The sequence below is a fragment of the Panulirus ornatus genome, chromosome 27, assembly GCF_036320965.1.
Source record: "Panulirus ornatus isolate Po-2019 chromosome 27, ASM3632096v1, whole genome shotgun sequence".
Classification (NCBI taxonomy): domain Eukaryota; kingdom Metazoa; phylum Arthropoda; class Malacostraca; order Decapoda; family Palinuridae; genus Panulirus; species Panulirus ornatus.
The window spans coordinates 3104407-3116716 of record NC_092250.1 but is presented as its reverse complement, the minus strand read 5'-3'; the positions used below and the strand labels follow the sequence as shown (position 1 = coordinate 3116716).

Below are 12310 nucleotides of genomic sequence, written 5' to 3'. Positions count from 1 at the left end.
TGTAAGTCCATCTTTAAGTTTATATGTACATGAAGTCCTGTCTAGTGACATACCTAGCAAAACTTTGTTATCTCTTGCAAGCTCCTTTGCAATGTCTAGTAACTTTGACGTCATTGTAAATGGCGAGTTATTTTCAACAAGGAAGGACACAACCATGGCTTCTACATTTCCTTTCCAATCTGCATAAGAAACATTTGGTAAAGGGGCATCTCTCTTAGTAGTTTCTCGATCATCTTCAAAAGCACCCTGATTCTCTTCTTTTTCATCATAGTCATCTTCCTCCATCTCCAACATCATCATCATCATGTTCATCATAATTTTCATCATCATCATCATCATCAATTTCCCTTTCATCTTCTTCCTTCTCTTCCTGTTCATCATCAACCTCTTCATTTTCTTCCTCCTCATCTTCATCTTCATTTTCCTCTTCAGCTTCATTTTCTTCCTCTTCTATCTCATCATTTTCTTCAGCTTCATTTCCATCTAATTCATTTTCCTTATCGTCACTACCCTAGAAAGACCAGAATCAAGCTTTGTACTCAAAAACCAAACAAGCTCATGTTTAAAATGCTTTCAAAAGGAAATTGTCATTTTTTATAGACTTCCTTAAAACTACAAACCTACTTATGAAGATCAAAAACCCTTCTATCTTACATAGCATATGACAAACATTTTAAGGAATGGAGACCTTAAGTTCTGCAAATTAAATTTCATTACAGGTATATTCCTATATGCATTTGCTCAAACCCAGGCATACCCAGACCTGAGTAAAAACTACTAAGCATATTTTTCATATCTTTTTCATACATGTCATTTCCCATATTAGAGGGGTAGTGCCAGGAACAGACGAACAAAAGTCACATTTGCTCACATCCATTCTCTAGCTATCATGCATAATGCATCGAAACCACAGCTCCTTATCTACCACCAGGCCCCATAGACCTTTTCCTGGTTTACTCTGGCCGCTTCACATGCCCTGGTTCAGTCCACAGACAGGTCAAACCCATGCATACCCTGAACTGAGTAAAAACTACCAAGTATGTTTTTCATATCTTTTTCATACTTCCATGACTGTGCCCATAACAGTCGGGTAATGCCAGGAACAGATGAACAAAAGTCACGTTTGCTCATATCCATTCTCGAGCTGTTGTGTAATGCATCGAAACCACAGCTCTTCATCCACCATCAGGCCCCACAGACCTTTTCCTGGTTTACTTTGGCTGCTTCACATGCTCTGGTTCAGTCCACTGACAGCACATTGACCCCTGTATACCACATCATTCCAATTCACTCTATCCTGTCCACACCTTTAACCCTCCAACAAGTTCAAACCCAGATCATTCAAATCTTTTTCATTTCATCCTTTCATCTCCAATTTGGACTCTCCATTTTCCTTGTTCCCTCCATTTCTCACATTTATATATTCTCAGTTAAAATTTCCACACTCATTCTCTCTGTAAGTCCACATCATTTCAGTACTACCTCTTCAACTCTCTCAACTACACTCTTGTTATTACCTCACCTCTCTTTTACCCTTTTATTACTTAATCAAACCACCTCACACCATGCACTGTCCTTAAACATTTCATTTCTAAGACATCCACCCTCCCCTAAACATCCTTATCTAGAACCCATACCTCGCATCCATATAATACTGCTGGGACTACTATACCTTCAATAAGATGAGAATTTGTAATGTCTAAAATTGACAGCATTAGCCACTGGTGTCAAACACAGAATAAGTTAAAATAGCGTTCATAACACTTTTACCCTCCCTAATTACAATTTCTCTACACGCTCTTCAGTGATCCCACAACCTTCACCCCCTCTCCCACCATATGACTCACTTCCATTCCCATGATTCCATTCACTGCAATGTCCCATCCCAAGTCTTAAGCACTTCACTTCCCCGATTTTTTTCCATTCAAAACTCACACCCCAACTCACCTGTCCCTTAACCCCGCTAAACCTAACAGCTTGCATTTATTCACATCTACACTCAACTTCCTTCTTTCATAAACACTTCCAAACTCAGTCACCAACTTCTGCAGATTATCACTGGAATCTGCTACCCATGCAGCATCATCAGAAAATAACTACTAATCATCAAAAAATAACTACTGACTCATTTCCCAGGCCATTTCATCCCCTACAGACTGCAGAATCATCCCTCTCTCTAAGACTCTTGCATTTGCCTCCCTCATCATCCCATCCATAAACAAATCAAACAGCCACAGCAACATCATAGACCCCAGCCGCAGACTGACCTTCACTTAGAACCATTCACTCTCTTATCTTCCTAGTTGTACACATGCCTTAACCCTTTACAAAAACTTTTCCCTACTTCTAAAAGCTTCTAATAGCTGGTAGGTACTAGTTAGTTGGCAGCCACAGACCAGGGAGGTATATTACCAGTACTACCCACCTGGATATCAGTAGGGTTAGTGACATCTGCTTAGTGAGCCAGAACTTTAGTGGTTGTCAAGTTGCACTCCCCTGACCCAGGTAGCAGTCTTTCTTTCTGCCTCACCTAAATGCAGACTGCTAACATTTCATCCACAAACACACAAAATATCTGACCCTGTTAAACACAGCACTTGACGGCACATAACTCATACAGCTCATTCTTCATAACTCTAGATTTCTTGTGGCGAGTGTTAGCCCTGTCTTTTGGCAAAATGGTAGGAGCAATAGACAGAAGCAGTAGGTAGGAACATTAAGGTAGGACTATTAGGTAGAAACATTAGGCAGAAGAAGGTAGGAACATTAGGTAGAAGTAGTCAGTAGGAACATTAGGTATGAGCCTCTGCAAACACTGCACTAGACTGGCCCTCTGCCAGTGGCCTGTTAAGGGTGAGGCACTAAAGGCTAAGAAGCAGCACTGGAGTTCACTAGTTATGGAGACTCTATTGCTGTCACCACCCTCTTGAGGGAGTACCCACTTGAGAGAGTTACTGAAGGGAACATGCATCAAAGATATAAGTAGATAGATAGATAGACTTAAAGCTTTCCTCCCACATCATATTCTCTCAAAACCTTCCACAGGGAATCTACATCAACTCTGACTTATGCTTTCTCCAGATCCATAAATGCCACATAAAAAGTCCAACTGTTTCACTAAATATTTTTCACACACATCTTTCAAAGCAAACCCTTGATCTGCACATCCTCTACCATTTCTGAAACAAAATTGTTCTTCCCCAGTCTGATGTTCTGTGCATGCCTTCACTCTCTCAGTCACTACTCTCCTATACAACTTAGCAAGTATCTAACACAATGGCATTATACATGCATTCCATCAATAACCATGATCCATTCATACACTAAAAATTCTAACCAAACTAACCTAACCAATTAACACAGTCACTACCTTTCCTTAAACCTAACCTAACCCATTAACAGAGTCACTCCATCTCCTTAAGAAATTCAAGTGCAATACCATTCACTCCAGCCACCTTGCCATTTTCATCTTATGTAAGGCTTTCACCACCTCTTCTCTTTATAAAACCACTCTCCAAGACTCACTGTGCATACCATCCTAACCCAAGCACCCTACATCTGCCACAATTATCAAAAACATTCAACAGTCCTTCAAAATACTCACTCCATTTCCTCCTCAATTCATCAATACCTGTTTTCACTGATACTCATTCACCCCAAATGTCGTATGCTCTCTTTTCAACCAATGCTCCTTCCTCTTGACATCCTGCAGCTTTCTCTTATACATCGCCAAATCATTATGTGTCTTCTAACCCTTCCCTGTAAGTACCATCCAAATGCCTCTCTTTTCTCTTTCCCTTGCAATGTTACTTTTTCATTCCATCACTCACTACCCTTTCTAATCTGCCTACCTCCTACCTTTTGCATGCCACATACATCTCTCATACTTGTACATGCCAGAACTGCTTCCCTAACTACCTCCCATTCCCTACAAAAACACCCTGTGTTTCATTTACTACATTTACTACCACCTTTTGCCATTCTGCCCTCCATCTATCATGGTATTTCCACACTCAAGTCTGTTTTCCAAGTTCACTTACTCTCACCACTCTTCTAACCAGCAATCTCTCCTCTTTTCCATAAATCTCAACAAATCTTCACCCTCGCCACCACCAGGCAGTGATCTCACATCCCACTAGCTGCCCCTCTCAGCACATTCACATCTAAAAGTCTCTCTTCTACATACTTATCAATTAATATGTAATCCAATTATGCCTACTGAACATCTTACCTACTCATATGTGTATACCTGTGTATGTACCTCTTTTTAAGCCAGATATTCCCATCAACAGTCCTTTTTCAGCATACTCCACAAGCTGTTCACCATATCCATTTACTTTCTTGAATACCCCATGCTCCCAAATGACCCATGTTACTAACCTACACATTTAAATCATCTATTGCTAATAACATGTCCCATGCATCAAAACTGCTGAAACACTCACTCATTTGCTCCTCAAACAACTGCCTCTCACGATATTTCTTCTTCTGGATAGGTGCATAAGCACCCATCTCTCGCCATCCACTTTCACTTTTACCCACTTTCATTTATAACTCACTTCCTTACACTCTTTCACGCACTCTCACAACTGCTTAAGCAGCAGTGCTACTCCTCCCTTAGCTCTTGTCCTCTCACAAATTCCTAACTTTATTGCTACGAAATTTCCAAACCATTCTTCCCCTTTAACTTTGAGTTTTGTTTCACTCACAGCCAGAACAAACCACCTAGCTCTCCTCTCTTCTCATCTTGGTTGCATCCACACACTTTCAAACATTCGAGACAGCCTTTGAGAAGGATGAGCACTCCCTGCTTGGCTCCTTCTTCTGTTCCATTCTTTTAGAAATTGACCTAAATGAAAGGGAAGGTTTCCAGTCCCCTTAATCCCACTCCACTTTGTCGCCTTCTATGAAACACAGGGAAAACTTTGTTACAGTATGCATCAATGAGGATGCAGTATATGTTATACATTCTTACCTGGATGTATGCTATAAATAGGGTATGGAATACAACACAGAAGCCATTTCAGTCTTTGAAAATTAAAGGTCAGATGAGATACTGTAAAAGCCTTTTCCCAGATCAGTCTTTCTGGTATATTCCCCATAATTTCTTTTTTCTTCTAAATCTATTCTTTCTATTTCAAAGATGCCAGTTTTCCGGCAATTGCCGGAATTCCAGCTTTTTGATCAATTGGAGTCAAATTTCCGATTTCCCATTTTTCTCTCCGTCTGTCTCTTGTCTTTCTAATGATGACAGGTGGAAACTGAACAAGTAGACTCTTGACAGATGTTTTCATATTATATCGATCGTGGATTTTGTATATATACTGTATGTAATTAAAAATACAAACATCGCAAAACAACTGGATCACTAACCTAGCGAGATTAAGCTTCTCTCCCGCTCTTGCTTTTTGTATGCTTTGCTAATGGTTTGTACATGTGCGCGATGCGACAGCATATGCATGTATACCTAGCGCTATGAGCGGGCTGTGCGGCTAGGCCTGGCGGCTGGCCGGCTGAGCAACCGGTAGCATGTCTGCACAGCCAAGCGCTATGTTTGATACGGTACAGCGTGTGTACATTGGGGACTTAATCGGTGAATTTTGGATGAAGGCTTAATTGTTTCAAATTAATAAGCGTGTCGGACCATCAATCTTTTGTTTGTGTGTGTGCCCATGGATATTTAATCTGATCTTTACCTTTGGAATTGCATGGAATGCCGGAAACGAGCGCAAGATTTGCCATCGATATCTGCAGTTTCTACCAACCCTGGCGCGGTAAGTTACAGTGTGTGCTGGTTATGTAATACACTCTACCGTATGTTTAGACTTGAATGTGACAACGCGTGCATAGTCTGTATTGGAGCCGCATCACGGATAATTCTAATTGATTCGTAATGGAGGTTGAAAGAGACGCTAACGTGAAATTGATTGATGTTGGAATCAAGAATAAGTTTAACTGGCGCTGGCTTGAGGCCAAAGATAATACTGGATCTTTCTTGTCGGATTACATTTGTAAACTTAATGTGGCAGGGAAAGCATTGTGCAAAGTGAGCAACCAAACCATTTCATATGGCAGTGCAGGAATGAAGGCACTTGTGAAACATGGCAACTGTGATGCACATAAGAGAGCAAAGAAGATAGATGACACCAAGCAAACACTACCTGCAGTCTTTAAAGCTGCTAATGCAGTAGAGTCAAGGAAGGCTGGCAAAGGAGCTATACTAGTATCTGGAGATACGGCGCTCCTCCAAATGTTCACCAATCAGCTACATGTTCTGGTAAGAGAGATGCCCTTTACCAAATGTTTCTTACACAGATAAGAAAGGAAATTTAGAAGCCATGGTTGTGTCCTTCCTTGTTGAAAATAACTTGTCATTTACAATGACGTCAAAGTTACTAGACACTGCAAAGGAGTTTGCAAGAGATAAGAAAGTTTTGCAAGGTATGTCACTAGACAGGACTTCACGTACATATAAACTTAAAGATGGACTTGCAGCGGTGTATCACAAACATCTAGTTTCAGACCTGAAGAAGAGCAAATTTTCCATTAATATTGATGAATGTACAGCAAAAAATAGCAAGCGGGTGTTAAGCGTACTTGTTTCATATTTTGCTGAGAACCTTGGAATGTGTATTGTTCAATACTACATGTCAGTAAAGATGACAACTGTGAATGCTACAACTGTATATGAAGCCGTAACCAAGGCATTCAAGGAAGATGACATTCCTTTGGAGAATGTGGTATCGTCATTGAGTGACTGAGCAGCATACATGCAAGGCAAAAACTCTGGATTTGAGAAGAGTATGCGTGAAGTAGCACCAAATATGCTAGACTTAGACAGGGACTTGTGCCATCACATCCACAACACTGTCAAGAAGTTCTGCGAACATTTCGATATGCATGCTGAAAGGCTATCAGATGACCTCTTTCATGACTTTCACTACAGTCCTGATTTACAAGAACATTTGAATGACATATGTAAATTGCTGGGTATATCTTGTAAAATTCCAACAGAAAGGATTGCACTTCGATGGCTATCATCTTACGATGTAACATGCAGAAATGTTGAAATGTTAGATGCCTTCACCGTCTTCTACTTTGCATGGATGGATGTTAGCAATATCTCTGCATGTGAATACATAGTTAATGACATCATCAGGAAAGCTGATCCTACAAAGTTTCTAGTGAACAAGAAGCAGCTAGACAGAATTTTCATCAAACTCAAATCCAAGCAACTAACACCTCAAGAAGTTTCGAGGAAGAAATGGATTGTTCAACGGCTCTTTTACCAGCGTCAACCTACCCATGCATGTATGTACCAGTACTGCAGTGTCTTGCCTATGTTCAAGAGCTTTGTGCTCACATTTGAGCAAAAGGAACCTATGGTTCATAAAGCCCATGATGAACTCACAGAGCTTTTTAAAAGTTTCTTAGCATGCTTCCTGAAACATGAGACATTGTCTGATTTGACTGCCAGACAGCTAGCTGACTTAGTCATCAGTGATGGAAATCTTCTAAAGTGCTCAAGGATGTTTTTAGGTACAAGATGTGAACACACACTCATTCAAATGAAGCCTGAAGACATCAAGTCATTCCTCAGCAAAGTTAGGAATGCTTATAAGAATGCTGGTATCTATCTGCAAGGAACGCTACCTCTGAAAAAAAAGATGCTCCAGTTGTTGTCAGCTATTAACCCCAAAGCACAAGGACACTCAGTCACCTGTTCATACCTTCAAGACCTGCCAAAGGAAATGAAAATAACATTATCTCCCTCAGAGAAAGATCAGTACAATCTGCAGGCATCAAATATTCAGCTGGACAAATCACTGCCTCCAGTAGAAGGCAGAATTGATAAGTGGTGGGCAGTTACACTGAAGAAGTATCCAGCACTGAGACATGTCATTGCACCAGCACTGAGCATCTTCACCGGCCCAAGAATAGATCAGTCCTTCAGTATAATGAACAATGTAATTAATAAAACTACTAATAGACTGAACATTGACACATTCAATGCTATCAAACTGTAAAGTTTGATCTCCTTGCTACAAACGAGTCTTCAATTCAAAGGTATCGCAGAGAAGATAAGTTTACTTCACCAGTTGACCAGTCAGTGGCACATCATATGAGAACAGCGTATGAAAGACACAAGAGAAAGCAAACAGAACCTCCCAGCACTAGTTCGTCCACCAGCCAACACCAGCCTCCATTGAAGAAGAAAATCACCCACACAAGAAAGGCAACATCAAGTGTCCCAATGCAGCCAGCAAACTAAAGGCCAAAGTACTCTAGCAGCACAAACAATATGTACAACAGACCAAGAGAAAACACTAGGTGAGTTGAAGTTTTTAATAATAGGTCAAAAATATGAAATATTTTTTGTCAAATAAAAGGTTTTAAAAACATTGTAAATGGTTCAAAATTAGGCTGAGAATGCACCAGAGAGCATCTAAAACCCCAGAGCTTCCAGGGCCCTCAGGCGGGCCCTGGACCCCGGGCCGCATGGGAAGTTGCGCTTCACGCTCGTAATGTGCAATTCGCGCACATATTGCCCCTTTTTCCACCTCCTAATATTTTTCCGGCCCTAGAGACATCTGCCACTGGCATCCCTGCTATTTACTGTTGCCCTCTGTGTTTTAAAAGTGAGCCACCAAAATGAAAAACACTTACGTATCCCCATATCCCCTATAGCCTATAACATAGTACACTTGAAATGGAAAAGAGTAAGCATGATGAAGGATAGCATAAGAAGACTATTTATGAAAAAACCCACAACTATGTTCCACAGAAGATATAGCCACAGGATGTAATCAATTACTGGGGAACAGTGGGCCATAAAAATAAATATTTTCTTTTTTTCGACCATAGGCTTTATGATACCTGATTGACACAATGAATAAGTTAGGAAGGCCACCTGATATACTACACACTAAATGTTTACAAAAACAAGCCAGTATTACTTTTCTCAGCAGCACAGCCAAATATATGCTTTAACTAAGACACAGTACCTTGGCCTTTTTCATAGGAGACTTCGATGGACTTCTACCATTTCTCAAGCATTTAGAACACTGATAAGAGATCATGTTCTTGCAGCCAATAGCCTTAAGTGCACATTCACGATGGAAAGTTACATCGCAGGTCGTACAAGGCAGGAGTTGTGTGCGAGCCTGAGTCTTGCCCACCCCTAACCCACAGTATGTACAAGATATTCCAGTCACATACTGCAAGCCATGATTGCACCCAAAGGCAAAACAAATGCGATTTAATTTTTTTTCTCCTTGACAAACAAAAAATATTCAGATGCATTAAAAATTTTGAATAAATAACACCCATACTCATTCAAGTATCTCAAAAAAATCTTCATGTACAAAGATAGTTCATCCAGAGAAAAAGCTTTCTTTTGAATTATTCTACAAAATCTGTATGTTTTTCACTCTTAAAATCAAGTCTACCCTTGTCATATATATTATTTTTTTTTTATTATACTTTGTCGCTGTCTCCCGCGTTTGCGAGGTAGCGCAAGGAAACAGACGAAAGAAATGGCCCAACCCCCCCCATACACATGTATATACATACGTCCACACACGCAAATATACATACCTACACAGCTTTCCATGGTTTACCCCAGACGCTTCACATGCCTTGATTCAATCCACTGACAGCACATCAACCCCGGTATACCACATCGCTCCAATTCACTCTATTCCTTGCCCTCCTTTCACCCTCCTGCATGTTCAGGCCCCGATCACACAAAATCTTTTTCACTCCATCTTTCCACCTCCAATTTGGTCTCCCTCTTCTCCTCGTTCCCTCCACCTCCGACACATATATCCTCTTGGTCAATCTTTCCTCACTCATTCTCTCCATGTGCCCAAACCACTTCAAAACACCCTCTTCTGCTCTCTCAACCACGCTCTTTTTATTTCCACACATCTCTCTTACCCTTACGTTACTCACTCGATCATACCACCTCACACCACACATTGTCCTCAAACATCTCATTTCCAGCACATCCATCCTCCTGCGCACAACTCTATCCATAGCCCACGCCTCGCAACCATACAACATTGTTGGAACCACTATTACTTCAAACATACACATTTTTGCTTTCCGAGATAATGTTCTCGACTTCCACACATTCTTCAAGGCCCCCAGAATTTTCGCCCCCTCCCCCACCCTATGATCCACTTCCGCTTCCATGGTTCCATCCGCTGCCAGATCCACTCCCAGATATCTAAAACACTTCACTTCCTCCAGTTTTTCTCCATTCAAACTCACCTCCCAATTGACTTGACCCTCAACCCTACTGTACCTAATAACCTTGCTCTTATTCACATTTACTCTTAACTTTCTTCTTTCACACTCTTTACCAAACTCAGTCACCAGCTTCTGCAGTTTCTCACATGAATCAGCCACCAGCGCTGCATCATCAGCGAACAACAACTGACACTTCCCAAGCTCTCTCATCCACAACAGACTGCATACTTGCCCCTCTTTCCAAAACTCTTGCATTCACCTCCCTAACAACCCCATCCATAAACAAATTAAACAACCATTGAGACATCACACACCCCTGCCACAAACCTACATGCACTGAGAACCAATCACTTTCCACTCTTCCTACACGTACACATGCCTTACATCCTCGATAAAAACTTTTCACTGCTTCTAACAACTTGCCTCCCACACCATATATTCTTAATACCTTCTACAGAGCATTTCTATCAACTCTATCATAAGCCTTCTCCAGATCCACAAATGCTACATACATATGCTTTTCTAAGTATTTCTCACATACATTCTTCAAAGCAAACACCTGATCCACACATCCTCTACCACTTATATATATATATATGGAATTACATCCCTGCACCACAATGTTTATGTACAACTAATCATCTATTCAACTGTATTTTTGACATTTCATCCAAAGTATTACTAAGACTCACCTCTTCATCCTCCTCCTCTTGCTCTCCATGATCTTCATAATCCTCATCTTGTTCCCCATTATCTTCCTCTTCTTCCTCTTCCTCCTCTTGTTCTACATTACCTTCTTCTTCCTCCTCTTCTTGTTCAGCATTTTCCTCTTCTTCCTCCTCTTGTTCTACATTTCCTTCTTCTTCCTCCTCTTCTTGTTCAGCATTTTCCTCTTCTTCCTCCTCATCCTCATCCTCCTCTTGCTCAATATTGTCTTCCTCCTCTTCTTGTGTAACAATATCTTCCTCCTCCAACTCTTCCTCTTGTTCTGTTATGTCTTCCTCCTCCTCCTCATCATCATCATCACTGCTAATTCTATAATTCTTCTTACTCGATGCTCTTCGAGTACTCCTTCTGCAATTTTTTTTATTCTTATTTTTTGAAAGGGTAAGAAAAATGTTAACATGTAGGAGAATGGGTTTCAAATCTGAAACAAGTTAAAAGCACCTGGATGGTAGTAAGCTAAGGATAAAATGGATAAAAAAATGGATAAAAATGGATAAATGGATAAAAAAACACAAAGAGTTTCTGTATAATCAAGAATAGCCCCATATCATTAACCCATTCACTGCAGCTGGCTAATCTTATGGCCATCCCCCATATACAGAAATAATAACAAAAATCAAAAACAAAATATTAAGCCATCACTTTGTGTATTTTCAAAGTTATGCAGCTCTCTCTCTCTCTCTCTCTCTCTCTCTCTCTCTCTCTCTCTCTCTCTCTCTCTCTCTCTGCACTGATAGATGCACAATGTTGTAGCAGGTTATTTTGCTTCCACCTAAAATTTTTCTTGGAAAGGTAGCAACAGCTTTATAAGGATAACTGCTTTTACATATATATAAAAATATCTATGTGAAAAGTAATATTCAAAATTTTTTGAAGGGTTGCATGCAGGACAGCATATGCCAGGCAACCTCTCCACACGATTTAACTCTATTCATAAATCTTGCAGAGACATGAACTTTAGAGCTTTATGCACATATATTCAGCAATATGATGGATTCTCTGCAACTTATCTCTCTTCAAGCAAGTGATTTATTGTCAACAAAGTGAATAAGTCGCAGGAGCGGAAGAAAGAGGTCACGAGGCACTAGCTTTCCAAAAATCTTCAACTCGTACCTATCATCTGCCGTTCAATTGTCATCCTTTGTTGGTTTTTACAAGTAATATAAGAACCATCACAAACAGGAAATGACAGTCTTATCCATGGCTGTGTTAGTCCCATTAGCCAGTCTACAGCATGGAGAAAATGGAGGAAATGTTACCTGGGATACTGATAACATCATATGTTTCCTACACAATCTTTTCCAATAAACAATAGAAAAAATCAAGTTCC

General features: G+C 40.4%; 1 protein-coding gene across 2 annotated transcripts in view; it reads right to left on the bottom strand.

Moving 5' to 3' along the window:
* Positions 1–189: 189 nt before the first annotated feature.
* Positions 190–12310, bottom strand: part of LOC139757540 (tyrosine-protein kinase BAZ1B-like) — a 141541-nt gene continuing 129420 nt past the window's right edge. For both annotated transcript variants that reach the window (XM_071678105.1, XM_071678104.1), the window contains exons 25-27: positions 10947–11328; positions 9006–9218; positions 190–511 (exon numbers count right to left, since the gene is read on the bottom strand). In XM_071678105.1, the coding sequence (XP_071534206.1) occupies positions 272–511; positions 9006–9218; positions 10947–11328 (835 nt within the window). In that variant the 3' untranslated portion in view covers positions 190–271. The remainder of the gene's footprint in view (positions 512–9005; positions 9219–10946; positions 11329–12310) is intronic.